This window comes from Ovis canadensis, chromosome 13 (assembly GCF_042477335.2).
Source record: "Ovis canadensis isolate MfBH-ARS-UI-01 breed Bighorn chromosome 13, ARS-UI_OviCan_v2, whole genome shotgun sequence".
Taxonomy (NCBI): domain Eukaryota; kingdom Metazoa; phylum Chordata; class Mammalia; order Artiodactyla; family Bovidae; genus Ovis; species Ovis canadensis.
In genome coordinates, this window is record NC_091257.1 from 51,451,958 (window position 1) to 51,479,534 (window position 27,577).

A 27,577-nucleotide genomic window follows, 5' to 3' on the forward strand; every position below is an offset into this window, starting at 1 on the left:
AAAATTCTTGGTTCCCATTTTCTTTCTTGAATTAAAAAATAAGTCTGCTTCATTGTTGCCTTACTTCATACGTTTCTTGTGAAAACTGTGATATTAGTCAAATTCATTCTTCTCTGTGAGTTTTTTGATCTTTTTGCTTGGAGGCCTTGAGAAATTTTTCTTTACCTTTATGATCTAATACTTTTACCTGCATCTCCAGGTTTATCTTAGAGTTCATTGCTAATCATTTGGTTAACCTAAAATAGAATTAATACAGAAAAATCAGGATAAATGCTTTTTTCTCCCTTTGAAAAAGTCAAATTTCAGATACATGAGTTGTCAGGAGCCCTGGCAAATGCCAACAGTGATGATAAAGGCTGTTTTTTGGACTTAGTAGGAACTCATATATCCTCATGGTTTACTTCAGTCTCTGCTGTTAATTTTAAGACAGAATTCCTTCCACACATGATTCAAAACATGCTAAAGTTCTAATGTCTCAAGGTTTTCATTACTTAAGAATAACCTTAAACCTACAGATCAGCTTTCAGCTGTAAGTGCCTGCCTACATGCATGCTAAGTCACTTCATTCGTGTCCGACTCTTTTGCGATCCCATGGATTGTAGCCCACCAGGCTCCTCAGTCCACGGGATTCTCCAGGCAAGAATACTAGAGTGAGCTGCCATGCCCTCCTCCAGGGGATCTTCCAGACCCAGGGGTCAAACCCCCATCTCCTGTGGCTCCTGCATTGCAGGCAGCTTCTTTACTACTGAGCCTACAAAAGGGTTAAATTTCATGTTTTTTTAGAAGACAATCAAGAAAAATATTTATATTAATATTCCGTAAATGCCCAAGATTCTAAGAAGTTTTATGTAACATTTTGCTAAATAATATACTAATTTCCTACAATTTATCCTATAAAATATTTTCCTTCCACACATTATAAAACAAACATTTGCTGAACGGATTGTTACATAGTCCAGTGTTATGTGATCATGTAATGAAAGACTCTTTTATAAAACATATACACAAGGATAGAATTAAAACTTACCATGGAATCTGTAACTCTAAATTTCCTGTCTTCTGTGGTTTAAACATAATTATGTTGCATTTATGTAGTTTTTTTTTTTTACATTGGGCTTATTTCTTCTTTTTAAAAAGGGGAGAAAAAATAAAGCTATGCTCGTTTGCATACAAACAGGCCACTCAGAAATTTCATTTACCACAAAACCAGTCCTTACGACCTTTTAGGGCTTATGCAAGATATAAAATAGAATATATGTTTCATATGTTTGTGTCATTAAGAATATTTTTCCTTCCTTTTTACATTTTTTGGTTATTTGTTTCTCATCTGCATACTTTTAAAAGTATATGAATCTAACTGAGATAACAAAATGCCACATGAAAAGTAATTATGTGAGTCATTTTATCTTCTGAGTCTTAGTTTTCTCATTTTAAACAAGCTCTGAGGATGTTTAATTTGAAGGTTATATGGATTTTATTTATCTGCATTATATATCTTATTCATCTAGTTGTGACGTGCATAAGTTCAATAGCTGAATAAATTAATTGTTCAGTATTATTTCCTGTGTATGAGAGAGAGTGTGTGTGTGTGTTTACAATGAAGTTAAAACACATTTTTTAAGCTTTTAATTTGTAAAATGTTGTATACATAAAGTACATGTATACATTAGTGTATACATTAGCAAGTGTATACATTAGTAAATTTTAAAAAGGGAAGACTAATGTACCTGCCCCCCAAGCCAAGAAGCAGAATATTGTTGTTGCCTTACAAGACCCCCTAGCTGCCTGTCCTCCCAGCCCACCCCGTGCCCACCTCCCTGCAGGCTGGGGAGAGCCCACTCTTACCTTTTATGGTAATTTTTATCTTGCCATGTTTTACACATTTTACACTTGAGAATGCCTCCCTTTAAAATATAGTTCTGTTTTATTTCTATTTGGGAACAAATGGAAGCATGTAGTATGTGTTTATTTTTGTCTGGTTTTTTTGTTCAAAATTATAGGTTATTTTAATACTTAACTATTCTGTTTGATACATTTTAACAATTGTATACAATCATATAACCACCAGCCAAAAGAAAATGTAAAACATGTCCTTCACCCAGGAAAGTGCACTCATGCTATTTACCAGTCAGTCCCCACCCTAACCCCAAACCACTATCTCATTTCCATCACTATATGTTAGTTTTGCCCATTCTGGGAGTAGAATTTCTGATTCATTGGGTAGAAGTTTAGCTTTATTAGAAACTTCCAGATAGTACACAACTGTGGTTGTACAATTTTACATTTCCACTGGTGCCAACGTTTAGGGTTCCTTTTTTTTTTTTTAAATTTAGTCCTTTTAACAGAGAAGGCAATGGCAACCCACTCCAGTACTCTTGCCTGGAAAATCCCATGGACGAAGGAGCCTGGTAAGCTGCAGTGCATGGGGTCGCTAAGAGTCGGGCACGACTGAGCGACTTCACTTTCACTTTTCATTTCCATGCATTGGAGAAGGAAATGGCAACCCACTCCAGTGTTCATGCCTGGAGAATCCCAGGGATGGGGGAGCCTGGTGGGCTGCCGTCTATGGGGTCGCACAGAGTCGGACACGACTGAAGCGACTTAGCAGCAGCAGCAGCAACAGGGTAAAAGGGCTTCCCAGGTGGCTCAGTGGTAAAAGAATCCACTTGCAATGTAAGAGATGTGGGTTCAATTCCTGGGTCAGGAAGATTCGCTGGAGGAGGAAATGGCAACCCATTCCAATATTCTTTTCTGGAAAATCCCATGGACAGAGCTGTCTGCTGGGCTACAGTCCATGGGGTCGTAAAGAGTTGGACAAGACTGAAGTGACTGAGCATACATGTGCACAGGCTAAGCTTAATGTTCGTAGGTTAGATGTGTTAAATGTGTTTTCAATGTATGATACTTTTGACTTCCGATGGGTTTATTTTTGTTAGGATATAGCTGCATCATTCAGTTGAGAAAGATCTGTGCAGAGATAAGAAAGTGAAAGTAAAGTCGCTCCGTTGTGTCCTACTCTTTGCGACCCCATGGACTGTAGTCTACCAGGCTCCTCTGTCCATGGGATTTTCTAGGCAGAAATACTGGGGTGGGTTGCCATTTCCTTCTCCAGGGGATTTTCCCAACCCAGGGGTTGAACCTGGGTCTCCCACATTGTAGGCAGACACTTTACCGTCTGAGCCCCCAGGGAAGTCACAGAGTTAAGAGGGGAAAGTCAAATGAGACCTTGAGAAAGCAACCAAACAAACTCAGATGGTGGGACTTTCTACAGCAGTCTTCCTCTTTTAAGAGTCAGTGCCATAAAAAAATATTCTAGATTAAAAGAGACTAAATAGATATATCAAAAACATAGTGTATGATCCTTATTTGAATCCAGGTTTCATTTGCTTTTTTAAAAGCTCTAAAGGAAATTTTGAGAATTGGGAATATTTGAATCTGAGCTGGATATTTGATTATATCAGGGAATTACTTTTACCTTTCTTAAATGCAAGAATACTATAATGATAATGCAAAAGATTGTGCTTATTTTTAAAACATGAAAGTTTTAGTTATACGCTGTTGTATCTGTAACTTACTTGCAAACAGTTTGGAAAAAATGAATACTCATATTGATAGATGACACAAGTAGATCAAATTTTGAAGGCTGTGTCTATTGATGCTTATTTTTACTGTTTTTAAGAAAACTCTTAAGGGTGTTTGAAATTTTTCATAGTGAGAAGGGAGGAAAAAAATAAGATCAAAAATTTTTTGCACTTACGGGAATTAAATTAACATAACTTTTATGGAAGACAGTCTATTGATACATATTTAACTTTATATAAAATCCTTACCTATTGATTCCATTTCTCAGTGTTTGTCCCTCTTGTTCTGCCCACGTTGCCGCCTTCCCTGCCCGCTCATCTTCTTAGCCTGCAAATGCCTCTTTCATTTCTCTTAGTCTATATGCATATAATTCTGACATTTCTGATGAAGTTGAAATAGGGATTTAAATTTACTACTAAAATGTGGAATTCTTGCAATATTCTAATCAATAATGTATGATAAATCTTTGTTGAATGTCAATGCAAATTTATTTAATTGAATTCAAATCCAAATCAACTATATTATCTTTCCTATCTCTACAGATAATGTAGTGCTCATATACTCAAGTGAGGCTGTATGCCTGAATAAAATCAGAATTTTTTGGCTCAATACTTTATATTTCTAGTGTATATTAGTAAGTTTATAGTATACTCCGAATAAATATCCACTTTAAATCTTGACTTAGCCTAATCACTGGATATAGATAGAGCCACGGATCAATCTAAGTTTATCTGCATGTTTATTAACCTCAGAAATGAAACTAACATTAATTGCATATCTATTTGTAATTATATTGGATATCTCATTAGTAAGGTAATATGACCTGATTTTAATAGATGAGGAAATTCAAGCTTCAGGAGATTAAATATTTGCCCAATATCATGATTCTAGGTAGTAGTCCTGGTATTTGAATACATGATTTATAATTATCTAGTTTCAATTCAGTTCAGTTCAGTCACTCAGTCATGTCCAACTCTTTGTGACCCCATGGACTGCAGCATGCCAGGCTTCCCTGTCCATCACCAACTCCTGGAGCTTATTCAAACTCATGTCCATTGAATCAATGATGCCATCCAACCATCTCATCCTCTGTCGTCCCCTTCTCCTCCTGCCTTCAATCTTTCCCAGCCTCTTTCCCAGGGTCTTTGCCAGTGAGTCAGTTCTTTGCATCAGGTGGCCAAAGTATTGGAGTTTCAGCTTCAGCATCAGTCCTTCCAATGAGTATTCAGGACTGATTTCCTTTAGGATGGACTGGTTGGATCTCCTTGCATTCCAAGGGACTCTTAAGAGTCTTCTTCAACACCACAGTTCTTCTGCTGTTTCAATGGATACACACTTAGGTGTTCATTACTCTTAAATTTATTCCTTTGTCTATTTTGTAATTTTTGAAGAGTATCCACTTATTCATAATCATGAAAAAAAGAAAAAGTGAAAGTGTTAGTCACTCAGTTGTGTCTGACTCTTTGTGACCCCATGGATGGTAGCCTGCCAGATTCCTCTGTCCATGGAATTCTCCAGGCAAGAATAGTGGGTAGCCATTCCCTTCTCCCAGAGAAGGCAATAGCACCCCACTCTAGTACTCTTGCCTGGAAAATCCCATGAACGAAGGAGCCTGGTAGGCTCCAGTCCATTGGGTCTCTAAGAGTCGGACACAACTGAGTGACTTCACTTTCACTTTTTACTTTCTCATTGGAGAAAGGAAATGGCAACCCACTCCAGTGTTCTTGCCTGGAGAATCCCAGGGACGGGGGAGCCTGGTGGGCTGCCGTCTATGGGGTTGCACAGAGTCGGACACGACTGAAGTGACTTAGCAGCAGCAGCAGCAGCAGCAGCAGCAGCAGCAGCAGCAGCAGCAGCAGCAGCAGCAGCAGCAGCATTCTCTTCTCTAGGACATCTTCCTGACCCAGGGATTGAACCTAGGTCTCCTGCATTACAGGCAGACTCTTTACCATCTGAGCCACCAGGAAAACCCCCAGTGATAATACATATCATAAATCATATGATGACAGTCATATAAGTCATAATCATAAAACCCCTCAAATACAGATACAAATGTAAATGTATCCAGTAATGATTTACAATGTCTAACTATTTTGAGAAAGAGTTTATTTTACTACTCCAAATGTTTAGGGATGTTTATAGTTTCATCAGACCACTGTTACAAAATTATTATTTTATATCCAGAAGGGTGGTTGTATGGATGTGACCAAGCATATGAACATTTGCATTGGTTCATTTTATTTCTGCTTTGAGTGAACCTTCCCTCACCTGTCTTTAATGCACCCATCTAAACCATTTGCCTTTTTTTCATGGAAGTAAGAAAAGATAAATTGTTTTATTTGCTTATACAATAAATACGTTATACAGCATTAGTTAAGCCACTTTGCCTGTTTTTATTTTTTAATGAAAGTGCTTGAGTAGAGGTTCACTATGACAGCACTAATATCTGATGACTGTAATGATGACTAACTTCCACTTAACACTTATTGAGAATGAGTTCTTCTCCATGACAAGGACTACCTAGGTACTTGGTCTCTTATCAGTTCAGTTCAGTCACTCAGTCGTGTCCAGTTCTTTGTGACTCCATGGACTGCAGCATGCCAGGCCTCCCTGTCCATCACCAACTCTTGGAGGTTACTAAAACTCATGTTCATTGAGTCGGTGATGCCATCCACCATCTCATCCTCTATCATCCCCTTCTCCTCCTGCCTTCAGTCTTTCCCAGTATCAGGGTCTTTTCAGATCAGTCAGTTCTTCACATCAGGTGGCCAAAGTATTGGAGTTTCCGCTTCAGCATCAGTCCTTTCAATGAATGTTCAGGACTGATTTCCTTTAGGATGGACTGGTTAGATCTCCTTGCAGTCCAAGGGACTCTCAAGAGTCTTCTCCAACACCACAGTTCAAAAGCATCAATTCTTCGGCTATGAGCTTTCTTTATAGTCCAACTCTAACATCCATATATGACTACTGGAAAAACAATAGCCTTGACTAGATGGACCTTTGTTGGCAAAAGTAATGTCTCTGCCTTTTAATAAGCTGTCTAGATTGGCCATAACTTTTCTTCCAAGGAGCAAGCATCTTTTAATTTCATGGCTGCAGTCACCATCTGCAGTGATTTTGGAGCCCCCCACCAAAGTAAAGTCTCTCACTGTTTCCATTGTTTCCCCATCTATTTTCCATGAAGTAGTGGGACCAGATGCCATGATCTTCATTTTCTGAATGTTGAATTTTAAGACAACTTTTTCACTCTCCTCTTTCACTTTCATCAACAGGCTCTTTAGTTCGTCTTCACTTTCTGCCATAAAGGTGGTGTCATCTGCATATCTGAGGTTATTGATACTTCTCCCGGCAATCTTGATTCCAGCTTGTGCTTCATCCAGCCCAGCATTTCTCATGATGTACTCTGCATATAAGTTAAATAAGCAGGGTGACAATATACAGCCTTGATGTACTCCTTCCCAATTTGGAACCAGTCTGTTGTTCCATGTCCAGTTCTAACTGTTACTTCTTGACCTGCATACATATTTCTCAAGAAGCAGATCAAGTGGTCTGGTATTTCCATCTTTTGAAGAATTTTGCATAGTTTGTTGTGATCCACACAGTCAAAGGCTTTGGCATAGTCAATAAAACAGAAATAGATCTTTTTCTGGAACTCTCTTACTTTTTCAGTGATCCAATGGATGTTGGCAATTTGACTCTGGTTCCTCTGCCTTTTCTAAATCCAGGTTGAACATCTGAAATTTCATGTTTCATGTACTGTTGAATCCTGGCTTGGAGAATTTTGAGCAATACTTTCTTAGCGTGTGAGATGCGGGCAATTGTTTGGTAGTTTGAGAATTCTTTGGCATTGCCTTTCTATGGGATTGGAATGAAAACTGACCTTTTCCAGTCCTGTGGCCACTGCCGAGTTTTCCAAATTTGCTGGCATATTGAGTGCAGCACTTTCACAGCATCATCATCCAGGATTTGAAATAGCTCCACTGGAATTCCATCACCTCCACTAGCTTTGTTGTAGTGATGCTTTCTAAGGCCCACTTGACTTCACATTCCAGGATGTCTGGCTCTAGATGAGTGATCACACCATCATGATTATCTGGGTCGTGAAGATCTTTTTTGTACAGTTCTTCTGTGTATTTTTGCCACCTCTTCTTAATATCTTCTGCTTCTGTTAGGTCCATACCATTTCTGTCCTTTATCGAGCCCATCTTTCCATGAAAAGTTCCCTTGGTATCTTTAATTTTCTTGAAGAGATCTCTAGTCTTTCCCATTCTATTGTTTTCCTCTATTTCTTTGCACTGATCACTGAGGAAGGCTTTCTTATCTCTTGCTATTCTTTGGAACTCTGCATTCAAATGGTTATATATTTCCTTTTCTCCTTTTCCTTTCACTTTTCTTCTTTTCACAGCTGTTTGTAAGGCCTCCTCAGACAACCATTTTGCCTTTTTGCATTTCATTTTCTTGGGGATGGTCTTGATCCCTGTCTCCTGTACAGTGTCACAAACCTCCATCCATAGTTCTTCAGGCATTCTGTCTATCAGATCTAATACCTGAATCTATTTGTCACTTCCACTCTATGGTCATAAGGTATTTGATTTAGGTCATACCTGAATGGTCTAGTGGTTTTCCCTACTTTCTTCAATTTAAGTCTGAATTTGGCAATAAGTTGTTCATGATCTGAGCCACAGTCAGCTCCCGGTCTTGTTTTTGCTGACTGTAGAGAGCTTCTCCAACTTTGGCTGCAAAGAATATAATCAATCTGATTTTAGTATTGACTATCTGGTGATGTCCATGTGTAAAGTCTTCTCTTGTATTGTTGGAAGAGGGTATTTGCTATGACCAGTGTATTCTCTTGGCAAAACTTTGTAAGCCTTTGCCCTGCTTCATTCTGTATTCCAAGGCCAAATTTGCCTTTTACTCCAGGTATTTCTTGACTTCCTACTTTTGCATTCCAGTCCCCTTTAATGAAAAGGACATCTTTTTTGAGTGTTCGTTCTAGAACATCTTGTAGGTCTTCATAGAACCGTTCAACTTCAGCTTCCTCAGCATTATTGGTGGGGGCATAGACTCGGATTAATGTGATACTAAATGGTTTGCCTTGGAAACGAACAGAGATCATTCTGTCATTTTTGAGATTGCATCCAAGTACTACATTTTGGACTCTTGTTGACTATGATGGCTACTCTATTTATTCTAAGGGATTCTTGCCCACAGTAGTAGGTTATAATGGTCATCTGAGTGAAATTCACCCATTCCATTCCATTCTAGTTCACTGATTCCTAAAATGTCAATGTTCACTCTTGCCATCTCCTGTTTGACCACTTCTAATTTGCCTTGATGCATGGACCTAACATTCCAGGTTCCTATGCAATATTGCTCTTTACAGCATTGGACTTGACTTCCATCACCAGTCACATCCACAGCTGGGTGTTGTTTTGCTTTGGCTCTGTCTCTTCATTCTTTCTGGAGTTATTTCTCCACTGATCTCCTGTAGCATATTGGGCACCTACCAACCTGGGGTGTTCATCTTTCAGTGTCCTATCTTTTTGCCTTTTCATACTGTTCGTGGGGTTCTCAAGGCAAGAATACTGAAGTGATTTGCCATTCCCTTCTCCAGTGGACCACGTTTTGTCAGAACTCTCCACCATGACCTGTCTGTCTTGGATGCCCCTACACAGCATGGTCATAGTTTCACTGAGTTAGACAAGGCTGTGGTCCATGTGATCAGTTTGGTTAGTTTTCTGTGATTGTGGTTTTCAGTCTGTCCGCCCTCTGATGAGAAGGGTAAGAGGCTTATGGAAGCTTCCTGATGGGGTAGACTGACTGAGGGGGAAACTGGGTCTTATTCAAATGGGCAGTAAATCTGAGTAAATCTTTAATCCAATTTTCTGTTGATGGGTGTGGCTGTGTTCCCTCCCTGTTGTTTGACCTGAGGACAAACTATGGTGGAGGTAATGAAGATAATGGTGACCTCCTTCAAAAGGTCCCATGCAGGTCACTTCCGCACTGAGTGCCCCCAGCCCTGCAGCAGGCCACCGCTGACCTATGCCTCTGCCAGAGACTCTTGGATACTCATGGGCTAGTCTGGGTCAGTCTCACGTGGGGTCACGGCTCCTTTCTTCTAGGTCCTGGTGCACACAAGGTTCTGTTTGTGTCCTCCCAGAGTCTGTTTCCCCAGTCCTGTGTAAGTTCTGGCAGCTCTGTGGTGGGTTAATGGCAACCTCCTCCAACAGGGCTTATGCCATACCCAGGTCTCCTGCACCCAGAGCCCCTGCCCCAGTAGTCCGCTGCTGACCTGTACCTCCACAGAAGACAACCAAACACAGTTCTGTCTCAGTCTCTGTGGGGTCTTGGGTCCTGGTGTGGACAAGGTATTTTTGGGCCCTCTGAGCATCTCTGGCGGGTATGGGGTTTGATTCTAAAGGCAGTTTCACCCTCCTACCATCTTGCTGGGGCTTTTCCTTTGCTCTTGAATGTGGGTTATCTCCTCACAGCTGCTCCAGGGCCACACAGCTGCCGCGCCAGCGCCACACAGCTGCCTATATGGACTCCTATAGTCTCTTTAAAAGAATACATAGAGATAGAAACATTAAAACTTTGAGAATTTTTATAAAAGTGTTAAAATTTTTCTAATCATAGTTTTTTTCACAATCATTAATTCTGACCTGCATTTATGTTTGGAGAAGGCAATGGCACCCCACTCCAGTACTCCTACCTGGGAAATCCCATGGGCAGAGGAGCCTGGTAGGCTGCAGTCCATAGGGTCACGAAGAGTCAGACACGACTGAGTGACTTCACTTTCACTTATCACTTTCATGCATTGGAGAAGGAAATGGCAACCCACTCCAATGTTCTTGCCTGGAGAATCCCAGGGACGGGGGAGCCTGGTGGGCTACCGTCTGTGGGGTCACACAGAGTCGGACAAGACTGAAGTGACTTAGCAGCAGCAGCAGCATTTATGTTTCCATTTTTACAGAATTGCCAATGTGGTTTTAAAACGTATAGATTTCAGTTGCAGTTTATAATGTGGCTTAAGAACATCATGTTCTTTCAGGCTAACCGCATTTAGGTTGAGCCATTGTCTGACAATGGTATTTATCAGCATAATTTGCAAATATTATGACATTTTTAGACACGATGTCAAATTATGGTTTCAAAATAGATGTCCTGGCATTGCCAGACAGCAATTCTGCAACTTCAGCCATACTGGCCATGTGGGTGCAGACCATCCACATTTGTTCATATATGTGGCCTTGGTGGGCAGGCAAGCCAGCCAGACTTCTTAACAATCCTGACAAGAGTTAACACAACAAAAGAAACTGAGACTCATAACAAGCCGTTGTGTGTTTTCTTGTGTTTTTTTCTTTTTATAAAGCGTCAATGAACATGTATTCATCTTTCAAGAACTGTTATTTTGTCAGCCCACAGTTTGATTTCTGTGATAAAGCTGAAGATTTTAGAAACATGTAATTCAGTTTTGTTTTTATAATATCAAAGTATTAATGTAAAATTCTACTGATAATAAAAACAAGAAGAGTTAACATAGTGCTGGAAATGAAATCAGAGCAAGATACTAGTAAAATTAAAGAACTGTACAAAAGGAGACACTACCTGTGTCCATTGAAAATGGACAGTGGTGTAATTAATGCCACCTATGAGCCCATCACTGTATATTCAAAAAGCAATAAAGTTGGAAAGAATATCTATGAAAATGCACTTTCAACCTAGAAGGAACTCCAAATAAAAATTTACTGGTTAGATTTTGAATTTGAATATAGGCTTTTCAAGTATGAGGTTAAAAATGAGTGTATTTGTGTTGAGAGAGATTTTTGATTCAGCAATAAAAGGAGTAGGCAAAGACTTCTGTTTCGGGTCCATTTAACCAATATTCTCTGGCTCAGGAACATGTGCAAAGCATGGTGGGCAGTGACAGATTCCTGCTGTCAAGGAGATTACACGGCCCTTGGGGAGATAAGATGCATACACACACGACCACACTGCAAAGCAGTATATGATGAGAGCCAGAAACGAGGGCAGCAAAACTCAAAAGGCTCTCAGAGGAGGGAGAAGCCAGAGGATTTGAGGAGGGGTTTTATTGTAGATCTTAAAATATGCATTGTCACAGCGAAAGATGGAGGTGGTGTGGGCAAAGGTCTAGAGCTGGGAGAATCTCTGTGACTTGTGAGTTAACCAGTGTCTCCCCTCTGTGTTCATGTGGAGCCTGACGCCCACATCTCTTAGCAGGGGTCCCCAGTCTCTGGGATCTAATGCCTGGTGATCTGAGTTGGAGCTGATATAATAATAATAGAAATAAAGTGCACAATAAATGTAATGTGCTTGAATTACCCTGAAACCATCCCTTCAACCCCTGGTCCATGGAAAAATTGTCTTCCATGAAACCAGTCCCTGGTGCCAAAAGGTTGGGAACCACTGTCCTATAGCATTTACCAGAATAGATTGCAATGGTCTCTTTATCACCTTCACTAGATTGCAGTTTCCTGAAGGACAGTGAAAATCCGTTTTATTTGCAGAGCCTTTATTCTTGTATTCTTGGAGAAGGCAATAGCAACACACTCTAGTACTCTTGCCTGGAAAATCCCATGGATGGAGGAGCCTGGGAGGCTGCAGTCCGTGGGGTTGCAAAGAGTCAGACATGACTGAGCGACGTCACTTCACTATTCTTGTATTCATATCTTGCTGAAGTGTATTTGTGATCCCCCTAATTAATCCTTATAGCACTTTTGCAGTTATTCCATGCATGTGTTTCCAGCTGGAGTTGCACACGGCCATACTCTGCCTTCTTGTTTCCGCTCTCCTTTTGTAAATGTGTCATCTTCGTAGTATTTAGTGCCACATGTTTTGCATTTTTGTGCTTTGAGCTGGTGATCGTCCTGTTTGAAATGGCCCCTAAGCCTAATGCCAGAGTACAAGAAGACTTCCATGTGCCTTACAGAGAAAAATGTGTGTGCTGGATTGCTCGTGGGTTCAGTGTTAATGAATCAAAACTGTATTATTAAGGAAAGTGTCTTTAAACAGAAACACACATAAAACAAGATTATATGTTGATCAGTTAATGAAAGTATTCTCACCAGAGGCTCTTAGGAACAAAACTTCATATTCCCCAGAGAGCAATGATTTGGTATTTACAAATTCACTGCTTACTGTGACTTTATACAATTTAACTACCCTGAGCAACCAGAATTGAGTGTATCTGTTACTTCTGTATGCTCAGCACTTAATGTTTAGTAGGTGGCCACAGAGTTTTATGAGCAAACACCTGAATATAGGGAATTGGGAGGAATAAACCAGCTCATTGGAAATGTTAAATACTGAGTTCAAGACTGGGGTGTGAATACCACGCAGGCAGTGGGAAGCCGTCCGAGACTGTCCCCTGGGAGTGATCTCTCAGTTGTGAACTGTTCACCAAGCGTTAACTGAATGTGTTGGCTGGTGTGATGGATAGAATGAATATCCCTGGGGCCTTGCTTGCAAGGAGATACTGCAGAAGCTCTAAAATACTCTCTCAGCAGGATTAATTTCTATAGGATGGATTGGAATCCATCCTGTAGGGATCTATAGGATGGACTGGAATTGAGAGAAACTGAAGACACAAAACCAAGTTACTGCTGTAGCTATTCACATGAGGTAACAGAGACTACAGTTAGGGTGCTGGCAGGGAGAGAGAGAAGTAGGGGAGACGCTTGACTTACTGTGAAGCAAATCCGCAGTATGACTCGATGCAGAGGATGAGGGAAATGGAGGAACAAGGTTAAACTCTGAAGTTTGCTGCCCTTGACTTTGTTAGTTCCTCTGTTTGCAATTTTTTTTTTTAATGTTTTCCTCATCTCAGGTAATTACTCTGTACCATGCTATCTTTTAAGTCATCTGTAATGAGGTCATAGTCCTCATCCATTGTAACTAAGCAGCTGAGGAATTGTCTAGGGTTTGGGGTGGCAGTCAAGGACAGTATATCTGGTTTTAGAATGAACAGTGAATTTTTATTGTTAATTGTGAAATTTTGCCTGGGGTAGGGATCCAAAGTTGAATATCCCTCTTTATAACTGAAAATGTGTGCCATCCCAGTGACTTCCTCTCTAATGACAAGCTATGTCCTGCATTGTATGGCTAAATATTCCTAATGCAAATATTACTACTGACTACATTGGTGAGAGAGTAGAACAGATTATCATTCACTATTGTTCTCTGGGAAATCACACGTGAAAAAAAATACATAGAGACCCAGGGATCTCCATTAATTATGTTTTCAGTGGCATGTGTAAAACAGTAAGCTTTTCTAAGTTGGTAAAGTAAATCCTTCATTGTGAAGTACAGTGTATTCACCATCTTTCTTTATACTTTCTGTAAACTGAGAAATAAAATCTTTAATTTCCCTTAGCAAGATAGTGAAAGAGAGCTTTAGTTTTAGAAAACTATTTAGTTAAACATGGGGTTAAAACACTTTCTCAATGTACTTTTTCTCATTAAAGATCATCTTTTAAAGAGATAGTTTATATCTTACTATAAGCTATTTGCACTTCCAATTTTTGTAAGGTTATGGAAAACTTATATCCAACTTGGAACCTTTTGAATAATACTTTTTTTTTTCTGGCAAACTCATCTCAGATAATCAAGAAATGTAGTATTTTTAGTCAATTGTCAAGAAAAAATATTGAATGGCACTAAGCTAGGAATATTTATTCTATCTGTGGCTAAGTACTACATGTATTTAACTCGAGGTTTAAAATCAAAGGAATTTTGATTTCTTTATCTTTTTCCATCTGCTCATAGTTTAGTATATCTTTCTGAACAAAGCCATGTTTGTAAAGGATATTAAGTTTTGTTTGGCCTTCTTTTCAACTGTGAGTACTCAACGGACCTTAATGCGAGGTTATGCTCCCTGGACTGATTGATGCATAAACAGAAGACAGATGGTGTGGAGATGACTCTGATGATAATTCATTTTTCAGCTAGTCAAGAAGATATTTTGATTACAGTGTGTTTAAGTAATTATAACACAGTCTGCAATGTTAGTCTCTCTGGGAAGCAAGCACATGGAAAACAAGTTACATGTTATTGCTGCCCAACAAAGGAGGCAGTGTGGCGTAATGATTTTAATTCCTAGTGCTAGATTAGGACTGGAGGAGTTTAAAATATGTCATGCTGTACGGTAAGTCAATTAAACATAGACCAAATAAAAAAGGTTACTGCACAGTTTTGAGGCGTAAATATTTGTCTTGGAAAGTATTTAGATGTTACTATATGAAAGAAATCAGTATTTTTGCATTCAGGCAACAGTCTGTATACAGCTAATTAAAAAATTACATGGCTTGATTTTTAGTTTATGTGAATCATAATTATTATAGAGCTTGCTTTCTGCATCATGAGTGTAAAACTGAAATCAGAGAACTGATAAATCAACAGCATGTTAAGTCCCTGCAGTTGTTAAAGTTTTTGGGGAAAAAAAAAAAGCTAAGCAAAATGTCAAAACGAGAGAAAAAGAATTAGAACTGTGTGGATACGCCATTTAAATTTTATTTTCATGTACTAATTACAGTATATACGTCTGGGTTTTTTTGTTGTTGTTGTTTGTTTCACAATAGGATAATTGATCGCTTAGATGGAGTTCGTTTGTTGTGGTCCCTGCTAAAAAATCCTCACCCAGACGTGAAGGCCAGTGCAGCTTGGGCCCTCTGTCCCTGCATCCAGAATGCAAAGGTAAGAAGAGACCACAAGTCAGTCCATCATAGAATCTAATACCATGGTGAATGATGTTACCCCAGGTCACCAACTGCTTTTCACTTCTTTATGGTCAGATTTTTACCTGGGAAAAAGAATGCTGAACTTTTGTGCCAAAATAATTTTTGAGCAATACCTTTTCCTGGTCAGTTTTTAGACGTCAAATGAAACTGGGCTAAAATGGCAGAGCTTACTGTGTTCTACCTGGCTGGTGGAATTGAGACAAATACCACAGGTACATCAAGGGGAAGGAAAATATACTGTTCTTACCTCTTGGGTGAAAAGAAAATTACATTATTGCTACTTTCAGAAGCCCGAGATAACCTCTATCTTACTTACTGCCTGATTTACTACCATGAAAAATCACTTAAGTTCTTTGTTACCTTGAAAAAGTCACATAATGTCATGAATTGCACTTTTCTTATCTGTTAATAAAGACTAGATGTAAAGTCTAGAGATTTCTCTCTGTCGAGCATTTTTACAGAAAGCATTTAATTCCTGTAATAAATTTAACATGCCTCTATCTTCCTAATATTTGTGACTAGATGTAATTGTAAAAAGTGAATTGTGATATATACTAATATTTACTGGTTAATGGACTGCTTTTTTAATAACAACGAAAGAGGAAAAAATTAAAACCCCTCAAATGTCAAGCCTATAGGAAAATGAATAACCAGATGACAGCACAGTCATACTATGTCATCCAGTGCAGCAGTAAAAAATGAATGTACTTCAGCAATGTCTGCGTTGCTATCAGTATATCTCATGAACATACTGACCAAAATAAAAGCAAGTTTCAGAAGCAGAGATACAATATAATCCTACTATATAAGGTCCAAAATTTTTTTTAAATATAAAATATAAATGATATTATTTAGGGAGTAAGAAAGAAGCCTATTGAAGAAAGGTTGCTACACATCTTTGAAGGATTTCTTTAAGGATATTCTTTAAGAAAGATCTTAATCCTCCTTAAACAATCTTTCATATCTTTAATGATCTTAATTATCTTTAAGAAAAGCTAATTGGTTTTAGAGACAAGCCAAGACTGATAAGCAGAACTAACTTCAGAGGAACAGAAGACAAAATTAAATTTTAAAAATTAACATCCTTAGAATGACCCAAGGGATACTGCTAAGCCCAAAATGGCTAAATAAAAAGTATTCATAGATTAAGAAAGGGCTTATGGAAATTAAAAATATATTTGGAAAACAATAACTTTAATAAAAGAGACAAATACTACATTATGTATGGTACTAGGATATGACTGAGCAATTAATCTGGATGATAAAGTCTAGTAAACAACTAAAAATGTAAAGTAAATGTAAAAAAGAAAATAAGAATGGGAAGCACACAAAAGGAAAGCAAAAGGAATAAACAGTCATTTATAAAAGGAGGAGGTGGTTTCTATAAGCTGAAGAGTTGAAGAAAGACTCTAGTCTCCAGATTGAAAGATGCATTTAGTGCCAAGTAGGGAAAATGAATTTATCTATACCTAGACACAAATTCAAATTTGGCATTTCCAGAAATTAAAGGAAAGGAAAAAGTTGTATAAGAACAAGAATCACGCCATTATTAAACTTAACATCATTCACAGTGAATTCTAAGGAAAATGGAACAAAAATATTTCTGTCTTTAAAGGAAAGCATTTTTTATCCTGGAATTCTATGTCCTGCAAAACTAGCACCTGAGTGAGTATAGGGTAAGGATGGAATAAAGACATTGTTCTTTTAGAAATGTTGGGATTCAGGAAAGTTATCCTCCATGAGTCTTTTCTGAAAAAAAATTTACTTTAGAATGTTTTCCAGCAAAACAGAAGATTATAAGGAAGAAAATAACATGCGTTATAGAAATAATAATAAATAAATCATTAGAATTTTTGCTAAATAAGAATTTGTATTATAATAGGGCTTTCAATTTTTATCAAATTATTAAGAAAGAATTTCTTTAAAAGTAATGGCATAAAATAAAAGCCATTAAAATAAAACATGGTATTGTCATAGTAACAATCTGAATCTAAACTATCAGATGATTAGGAAAGCATGTTAGGTAGTGGAAGGTAATAGGTAAAAACATAGCAAAGGTCTTGCCTTTTCCTGGAGAAGCTTGTTAGAGATACTGGTTAACTCTCAATCATCATTGAAAATAGGAATTTAATATTATCATTGATGATGTACCATTTTTATGGATAACATTTCTATTAATGTTGTTGTTATATGTTAATTACATCCTTTATTCCTATGGATTTCAACTCAAAATCTGCCTACTTATTAATTGGCTTTAAAAGATTTTCTAATGTTTTCGTATTCATTATTCTTGCCCAGGATTTCTGTCTTGAATACCCAACCGGTCTTCTTTGCTAACAACCTAAACTTAACCACATTCAAACTTTAAAAACAACCCATCTTGTCTGTGTTTAAACCCTTGGCCCGAAGGACCAGTCTAGACCCAAGCCTCCATGCTAAGTCACTTCAGTCGTGTCCAACTCTGTGCAGCCTCATAGACGGCAGTCCACCAGGCTCCCCCGTTCCTGGGATTCTCCCTCCAAGAACACTGGAGTGGGTTGCCATTTCCTTCTCCAATGCATGAAAGTGAAAAGTGAAAGGGAAGTTGCTCAGTCATGTCCAACTCTTCGCGACCCCATGGACTGCAGCCTCCCAGGCTCCTCCGTCCATGGGATTTTCCAGGCAAGAGTACTGGAGTGGGGTGCCATTGCCTTCTCTGCCAAGCCTCCATAGAGAGCTCCTCCTGAACCTCTCTTGCCTTCCACTGCCCTCCACTCCCACCAAAGACCACATGGACTATAGCCAGCCAGGCTTCTCTGTCCATGGAATTCTCCAGGCAAGAATACTGGAGTGGGTAGCCATTCCCTTCTCTAGGTTAATCCACTTAGTTATGTTCAATTTAGAATCTTCAAGTAGTATTTTGTATATTCTATTGTTTGGAGGTGAATTTAAATTGTTTTCAAATAAGAGTAAGTTCTGTGGGAGAATAGAGGCAGGAAACACTTTGAACATGCCGGGCATCCTGCTCACAGTGAAGTAACAGAATCAGATGAGGTCCTGCCAAATACTTTGGCCCATTCTTCCTTCCCTCTCTTCCTCATGCATCCTTGTTTCAGGTAAGTTTATGACTCAGCTTTCTAGGAAAAATGTCCTTTTATTTGGTAAGAAAGCATTTCCACATTTTTCACGTAAGATACTTTTGCAAGTCACTTTAGAATTATTAACTTATGAATCATAGGAGTTGGCATCATTTTGAAATAAATAACTTCTTTGTCTAGATTAATGGCATTGACAGCAATGCAGCTATTGTCAGTTATAGCCAAGGGCAGCCGCAGTGGGAAGAGAGTAGAAGGCATGTCTTCAGACAGGTCATTTCTACTTCAGGGTCCCTGAACATCTGTCAGGCATCGTAAAAGCTGAGCACACTACGTACGTGTCCATGTGGAGTCGACGTGGTGAGATGTCAGCTGTTGAAGACAGATGTTACCCATTCTTTACACTGTTAACAGCATATCCATGAGAACACATTTTCAGATCTGTTAAGAAAATGAGATGTGAAAATTACATGTAGTGAATGGACTGCCTCTTTTCTTGCAGGGAAATATTTAAAGCTCCCTATCAGTAAATGAGTGAAGCAAAAGTAGTTCAGTAATGAAATTAATTGTGACAAATTAAGAGTCACTACGTAAGCTGCCACTGGACTTGCATTGTATTATGTTGTAATTAGATGTATTAACAAACGGAATGTGGGGTTTTTGTAGTACAGAATGTTGACATTTTTCCCAGGAGGCCAGTGTCTCAGCTAGAAGCTTCAAATATTCCTTCATTCTGGAGGAAGCCTATATATTATAGTTTTTGATCAGTTATTGGTGATTAAAAAATGTACTAAGTAAAAGGTAAATGTTTTACCAGCCTAATAATTATCTGTCCGTACCTTATATGATTGAAAAATCAGGGTGTGAAATGTAAGTCTGTTTTATGGCCTTAAACTTTAAAGAGTATTTAAGATAGGAAATGAGCATCTTCAGTTTAAAAGCTGCTCAACGTTCTTCAGTCTCTCAAGATCTAAAGAACAGAGGCTGAACTAAAAGTGAACTAAGTATAAAAATTCACTGCATATTTTTCTAAGTAGTTTTATTTAAAAGGATTTATTTAAGACTTAAGGAAAGTTTGTTGTTGTTTTCCCGTTAAGATTACTGAAAAGGACAGAGATAATAAGATGTGACCTCTGTAGTGATGTTATTTAGTAAAATTCATGAGCTGCAAATCTGGCTGCAGATGAAGAGCTGTTTTGTAAAAAGTGCAAGATATTTGTAAATGGAAGTGAAAAGCTGTCCCTTTCCAGCTGAATGATCAAACGCACTTCGGAGAAAAACAGTGGTTGAACAGGTGTTCAGCATTATGAACTTGTGATGTAAAGAATGTAAAACTGAATCTGGCAAAGATCCATGTATTAAATTCTTTGTTCTTAAGAACCAAAATTTCCTGCTGCAGAAAATCAACTCAAATTTGTGCTCTGTGAACAATGAGATAATGAAAAATTACAGAATTCACATAAAGAATGTATAAATATGTTACACCACTTACCTCAAGCATTTTTCCAGCATTGATAAGAGCATGTTTCTTTTTTAAACTACGACTGCCTTTTTTAATATTTTCTTTTTGTTATTGATGTGAGATAGTACTTAATTTTCTTAATTCTGTTCGTTTTCATTAATGACTTTTAAAAGTTTTTGTTCATAAAAAGTAGAAAGTGTTAGTCGCTCAGTCATGTGCAACTCAGTGCGATCCCATGGACTGTAGCCCACCAGGCTCATTGGCCTTTTTATAAGAAATGATTCACATAATTCATATTAATTTGCAGTCACCACTTCCTTGTGAATTAGATGGGAAACAGGTATCTTATTTTGAAATAAATACTCTCTATAATTAAAACAGCTGTCACACTAGGAAGAAAACTCAACCTGTCTACCAAATCAGTAATATATCTATGCGATCACTTGGCCTTGTAACCTTCTTAAACCCAACTTTGCTACTTGTTTAGAAAGTAGTATTTGGTTGTGAATTTTTATCTCAAGGTGGGGAAAAAATCTCTAGTAACTTCAAAACCAGTGGCCTCAGGATCTGCCCCAAACAGAAGCCAATTAGAAGATGTTTGAGAGCTATTCCCCAAAAGAAAGGAGAAAAAGTTAATTTCTGAGAGATTAGAATACAAGCTTGGGAAGTTTTAGTTTCCTGACTACAGGTGTGACAGAACATAGCTGATGAAACTGGGCAGGAATCTGACATCACCCTCTGTTTAACTTCAGCTGCCCAATGAGCCGTGTCCAATGAGGAAGCCAGAGAGAGCCTGGACAAGAAGTACATAGAGCTGTAATTTCATACTGAGACGACGGCCACAGACACAGCTTAAGGAGCTCGAATTTGGTCATGTTTGGGCCAGAGAATGTATAGCTGTCCATCATGTGCCAAAGAAGCTGCACAGGTTCTTAAAACACCGAAAAGCTGTTTAAAACGAAATCTGTGTTTGGTGGCCTACCTATCTAGGGTCGGCTGTTATTTTCAAGTCACCAAACAGTTCCAAGTATGCTCCTTATCTAGCCCATGGTTTCTAAAATCCTGTAAACTAAAGTGAACTGTTTTACAGATATTTTTTCTGTGCGGCTGATTTTCAGCTTGGGACATAAAGGGCCACAACAGGTGAGGGTGTGATTAAGCTTGTCTTCAGATCCCAGCTGAAAGGACCACTATCTGTGGGGCAGATGTGTTGCTTTCACCTGGATTCCCCTCCTACCCTGTGACTGCTTCCCCTTCCAGGCTTCTCAGCCCCTGTTCTGAAGAGGGCTGCAATGAGGTTGCTAGTTTAGGATGCCCCCTGCTTTGGGAGCATGGAGACTTAGCCTATGGACCATCAGGGACATCCCCATTTAACCATTTATTTGAAAGTACAGTTTATCTGTCCCATCACTTCATGGCAAATAGATGGGAGAAAAGTGGAAACAGTGACATATTTTATTTTCTTGGGCTCCAAAATTACTGCGCAGAGTGACTGCAGCCACAAAGTTAAAAGACTCTTGCTCCTTGGAAGAAAAGCTATGACAAACCTAGAAGGCATATTAAAAAGCAGAGACATCACTTTGCTGGCAAAAGTATGTATAGTCAAAACTATGGTTTTTCCTGTAGTCATATACAGATGACATAAAGAAGGCTGAGCATCGAAGAATTGATACTTTCAAACTATGGTGCTGAAGAAGACTCCTGAAAGTCCCTTGGACAGCAAGGAGATCAAACCAGTCAATCCTAAGGAAACCAACCCTTAATATTCATTGGAAGGACTGATGCTGAAGTTCCAATACTTTGGTCCCCTGATGTGAAGAGCTGATTCATTGGAAAATACCCTGATGCTGGGAAAGATTGAGGGCAGGAGGAGAAGGGGGCGATAGAGGATGAGATGGTTGGATGGCATCACCAACTCAATGGATATGAGTTTGAGCAAACTCTGGGAGATGGTAAAGGACAGGGAAGCCTGACATGCTGCAGTCCCATGGAGTCACAAAGAGTCGGCACGACTTTAGCTACTGAACTACAGCTTATCAGCTACCAGTTACTTCGTTAAATGAAAAATGTCATCCATTAAGTTACATCATTATCTCCCACTCAGCCAAGAACTCCCAGGAACACACCCTGTACTTGACCACCATCAGAAACTATGCCAACACAGTTCACAGACTTGGACATTGACTAGGACCCCAGTTTCTGATGCAGTGTTGTGTCTCTCCATCTCTCTGGGCACATAGTATTTTTAATTCTTCTAAATTGAAACATGGTTGTTTACAATATGATATAAGCTTCAGGTGTACAACACAGTGATTCACAATTTTTAAAAGTTAGATTCCATTTATAGTTACTATAAAATATTGGCTGTATACCCTGAAAGCAGGCACACTTGTTCCTGATCTTGGAGAGAAACTTTCAGTCTTTCACCATTGAGTATGATCTCAGCTGTGGGTTTTTCCTACTTGGCCTGTATTATGTTGAGATCATTTTCTTCTATTCCTAGTTTGTTGAACTTAAAAAAAAAAAATCATATGAGGACATTAAGTTTTGTCAAATACTTTTTCTGCAGCAACTGACATGCTCTTACAGGTTTGACCTTTATTCTGTTAATGTAGGGCAGTATATTGATTTTCTTGTGTTGAATCACCCATGCATGCATGCTAAGTCCCTTCAGTTGTGTCAACTCTTTGGATTGTACCCTGCCAGGCTTCTCTGTCCATGGGATTCTCCAGGCAAGAAGACTGGAGTGGGTTGCCATGCCCTCCTCCAGGGGCTCTTCCTGACACAGGGATCAAACCAGCGTCTGTTACATCTCCTGCACTGGCAGAAGGGTTTTTTACCACTAGTGCCACCTGGGAAGCCCTGAATTACTCATATTTACTAGGTATTAATTCTACTTTGTCATAGGGTATAATCCTACTGAATTTGGTTTGCTAGTGTTTTGTTGAGGAGTGTGGTTCTCCTTTATATTGTCTTCATCTGACTTTGGTGTCAAAGTAATGCTAGCCTCATACACTGCCTTTGGGAGTGGTACCTCCTCTTCAGTTCTTTGGAGGAGTTTGATGTTTGCTGTTAATTCTTATTTAAATGTTCTGTAGAATTTGCAAGTGAAACTATCTGGTCCTGGAGCTTTTGTTTGTTTGAGGTTTTTGATTACTGATTCAATTTCCTTACTAGTTATAGATCTATTTATATATTCTATTTCTTTATGGTTTAGTTGGTGTAGGTTATGTGTGTCTCATTGTTTGCTAAACCCAGGGTAGACAGGCAGGGAAGCTGGAAGAAAATGGAAAACTGGAAAAAGTCCCTACGAGGAGCCCTAGCTACTGCAGACAGTATTGCAGCTGCAAGGCCAAAATGCTTTATTCACTAATGGTTGATGCTTCTGCAGTGGGTTGCAAGGCTTTTCACGTGGTGCTTATGTAGGCATGATGCATGTGCGCTCTGCTATAAATGATATCAGCTGTTGCATCATACCATGCAAAGTCATTGTTTACAGACTTTGTAAACAACGTGGGACGAGAGAGAGAGAGAACATGAGGTGAGAGCCTGACCACCGCCCTTTTGGCTGATTGTTATTTCCCTACAATGCGTTTCTAGAAATGTATCCATTTCTTCTAGGTTATCCAATTTGTTGGCATACAATTGTTGATAGCATTCTGTTACAATCCTTTTTATTCCTCTAAATTGTCTTGTACCTTCTTTCATTTTGGATTTGGAGTCTTTTTTTTCCCCCCCGCTTCCTTAATCTAGCTAAGGATTTGCCAGTTTTGTTGATCTTTTTGAGTTTCCAACTCTTGGTTTAATTGATTTTTCTCTACTGTTTTTCTGTTTTCTTCTTTAGGAAATAGTTATTTCTTCTTTAACTCAGTGGTTATTTACAAGTGTGTTGTTTAATTACTGATGAGGAAATGGAAAGTTCGAGAAGGTAGCGCTCAAATCAATACAGCCAATAGTAATGAAACCAAGCAATGCTCCCAGCTGTTCTCACTATGTGACTTAAAATCTTAAACCAGGGCTTCCCAAACTTTGATGCACATTGGAATTGTCACCTAAAGACCTTATGGGTGCTGGTTCCCACCCCCACATGCTTTGTTTCACTTGGCCCAACTTGAGCTGATGGAACATTAAAAGGTCTCCCAGGTGATGCTAATGTGCCACAAAGTTTAAGAACTACTGCCTTAACAACTGTACTTTTACCTTCTTAAGGATTTTTTTTTTTAAGATGAGAATGCTTGGATAAATTATTGACTTCTAAATATCCTAGGTAGCTTACTTGGTTTCTCAAAGGACAGTATTAAACAGAAATAAATAAATTTTACCATGTGAAATTTAATCGAAAGCTTATCTCTTTTACATGAAAATCGTCCAACCCAATTTATACAATAAAAAGTAGCTAGAATCCTCACAAATGCAGGATAGGAGAGTGTTAGCTATACAGTAACTCACTTGTAAAAGATGTAGGAGTTTTGGCTGAATTTCAGAGCTTAACATGAATTCATTGGCCCTGTACCTGCCGAAGTAGCCGCCACAGCAGAAGCACCAAGTGGAGCTCTTGGAGGTGAGAAGTCTGCCAAGTTCCGCTCCAGTCAGACCACGTCTGCTAAATTCTAGGTGTGTTCTCAGAGAATCTGATAAATGAGAGGGAAGACTGATGAAAGCTACTTACTATGAAAATCAGTTACAGGTACACAGAAGAGGAGGAAGACCAGAGAGCCAGTTTCAAATGTTAGATCATTCCTGAGCATTAGGATTCATTGCAGGTGTTAGGTTGGTGCAAACGTAATGGTGGTTTTGGACCATGAATTTTAAATCATTATAACTAGGTTCAAACACATCTTTATTAATCAAAACAGGAACCATTCCAGTCAACACCTTTTTGCCAACGAGAAATAAGTTTGCTTATTCCTGTAGCATAAAAATCCACTCTTTAGGATTTGATGAACTCTGCCTCCTGCTGGTTGTGGACGAGTTTACCCTGCAAAAAACTGTCAAGATGCTTGAAGTGTAATTGGTTGTCAAGAGGTCAGGTGAATATGGCCGATGAGGCAAACTTCATAACTCAGTTTGTTCAACAGGAAAATATAATGTAACAGACCCAACAAGTAAACTGTTGGAGAAGAACCTCTTCGTAAATTAGAGACTTTTTTTTAAAGAGTGTAGTATTTCATACAGTTAATTTTTTTAAGTTTATGGTTTCAAGTATTATTCTTAGCCTGACCTATACAATTCACTGATTAGATCTTAACCAGAAAGTGTTTTACACATCTTAATCTGTGGGTTACTGATTACAAGTGGGAAAAATTCTAAATATATTTATTTTAAAATTAAAATATTTATAAGCTTATATATGCACAGTTGATTTACCTGTAATAGCTACTAGATGATAATATGTCTTATTTAGCATCTTGTACTTATAAACTTATTTAAAATATGTCATCGGTTAAAAATGTCCTTTAATTGCCTCTATAAACCTCTGAATATACAATAGTGAAAGTGAAAGTGGTAGTTGCTCAGTTGTGTACAACTCTTTGCCAGGTTCCTCTATCCATGGAATTCTCCAGGCAAGAATATTGCCGTGGGTTGCCATTCCCTTCTCCAGGGGATCTTCCCAACCCAGAGATGGTACCTGGGTCTCCTGCATTGCAGGCTGATTCACAAGGGTGCTTCACAGTTTAGACTTTCTCATTAATAGAATTGCATCTAAAGTAGAATCAACACAAGGCATAGTAAAATGGAAAAAAAATCACAGTTGACTGTGATATTTTTAAAAATTATCTTAAATTCGGCTAAGGAAATAGAGAAAAATTAGAACCATTAACTTAAAAAAAATTTTATCTTGTGTAAATTAATTGGATAAAGCCACCTTCAAAGTTTAATGCATTTTCTGCGATATAGATCTAGACTGAGCCACTGCATCGTGTTGTTTTTTTTTCACCAAAAGTCAATTTATTTTTCCTTCAGTTGAGAAGGAAGAATAATAATTAAGGTTCTACTTTCCAGTTTTGAAGGACTATATTTGAAAGTGTGAGGTAATTCCAAATCATGTGTATATATATATATGTATGTGTGTATGTATGTTTATGTATGTGTGTGTATCTTTAAACTGTAGGACTTGTTTACTAGCAGTGGAACAAGGACCTTATTGTGATAGAGCCCACAAACGAACTGTTCTTGAGTATACAGAGGTATATTTAGAATTTGAAAAGAAATTTATTGAATTTACCTTTAGGGCAAGATTTGCCTGTTCAGTTTTAGTTTCTCTGATGTGCTATTCTAATGTGAATGTAGCATTTTTGGAAATTTTTTTTATATGCAGTGTGCTATTTTAAAATCTGTTTCAAATGTTATACAGTGTATGGTGTCTATATGGCCCGGAGTAGTGTAGTGTTTTTATAGCCTTTCTGGTCAAAAGTTTTTGTCTTAAGTCACGTTACACTTGCCTTGCAAGTGCTTTATAGTTGCATTGTATGTATCTCACCTCATCAGAAAGCTGCCGGTTCTTTTTGCTGGAGGCGAAAGAGGGAATTTCAAGCCTATTAGTTTACTTGCTCTGTGCCAAACATCCAGTTTTCTGTTTTATTCATTAGTCTGTAAATAATAATCTGCATTAATGTTTTCCTATTAGTTGAATTTTAACCAAAAATATTTAATATTAAATATTTAATTTTGCTTAATTTGATCTTGACCCCTTTCCCTACTTATTCAACCATTCAAGCTAATAGCAGCATGAAGGTGTTTCATATTCTCTCTTTAATTATGGTTTTTGTCTTAGGAAATTTCACTGGCAAATAGCTTCATCCCTTTTGGAATTATTAACTCTCTAAATTGGGAGGCTTCTTCTGACTGTTTATAAACTAACTTTAATGTGACAACTTCAACTATTGGTACTTCCAAGTCCACGCACACAGTGTGTAGTGAAAAGATCCTAAATGAGAAATCAAGAGATCTGCTTTTTTAGCTTTGCCACTCAGTGTGCATGAACCTTCAGACTGCCTGTCTGTAAAATGAAGGTGCCATGGTTCCTTAGGCAGAGCTGTGGACTCCAGAAGAGAGAATGTATGCAGAAGTCTTCTGTAAATTGCAAAAAAAAAAAAAAAAAAAGGCTCTTGTTATTGTACTACTATTATTAATATCATCATCATTATCATTAAAGATTTTTTCATTATAGATGAAAAGTTGAATTGTCTATAGCCAATATTGTACCAGTGATGAAACTGGCAAAGACTAGTTTTTAAGATATGTGAGAAGGTGGAAAATGTAGTGAATTTGCCCAGTCGCTCAGCATTAGTGAAAGACAGTTTTGGCAGAGGAATTACTTTTTCCATCCTCGAGTATACTGTCTCCCTTTCCATAGAAACTATGTGAGGCAAGAAGTCATGTGTCTAAAACCTTTGAACCTAAAAAAAAAAAAAAAGCTCACCTTCAAAACAAACTCTGGAGGGGCCTGTAGCCTTGAGTGTAGTGCTGCTGCTGCTGCTGCTGCTGAGTTGCTTCAGTCATGTCCGACTCTGTGCGACCTCATAGACGGCAGCCCACCAGGCTCCCCCATCCTTGGGATTCTCCAGGCAAGAACACTGGAGTGGGTTGCCGTTTCCTTCTCTAGTGCATGAAAGTGAAAAGTGAAAGTGAAGTCGCTCAATCGTATCTGACCCTCAGCAACCCCGTGGACTAAGGCTCCTCCGTCCATGGGATTTTCCAGG

At 38.5% G+C, this 27,577-nt stretch overlaps 1 protein-coding gene across 1 annotated transcript in view; it reads left to right on the top strand.

Annotated features, from left to right (window-relative positions):
- Positions 1-27,577, top strand: part of ODAD2 (outer dynein arm docking complex subunit 2) — a 168,585-nt gene that overhangs the window by 93,158 nt on the left and 47,850 nt on the right. Inside the window, exon 18 of the mRNA XM_069547749.1 lies at positions 15,180-15,294. Within this exon, the coding sequence (XP_069403850.1) occupies positions 15,180-15,294 (115 nt within the window). The remainder of the gene's footprint in view (positions 1-15,179; positions 15,295-27,577) is intronic.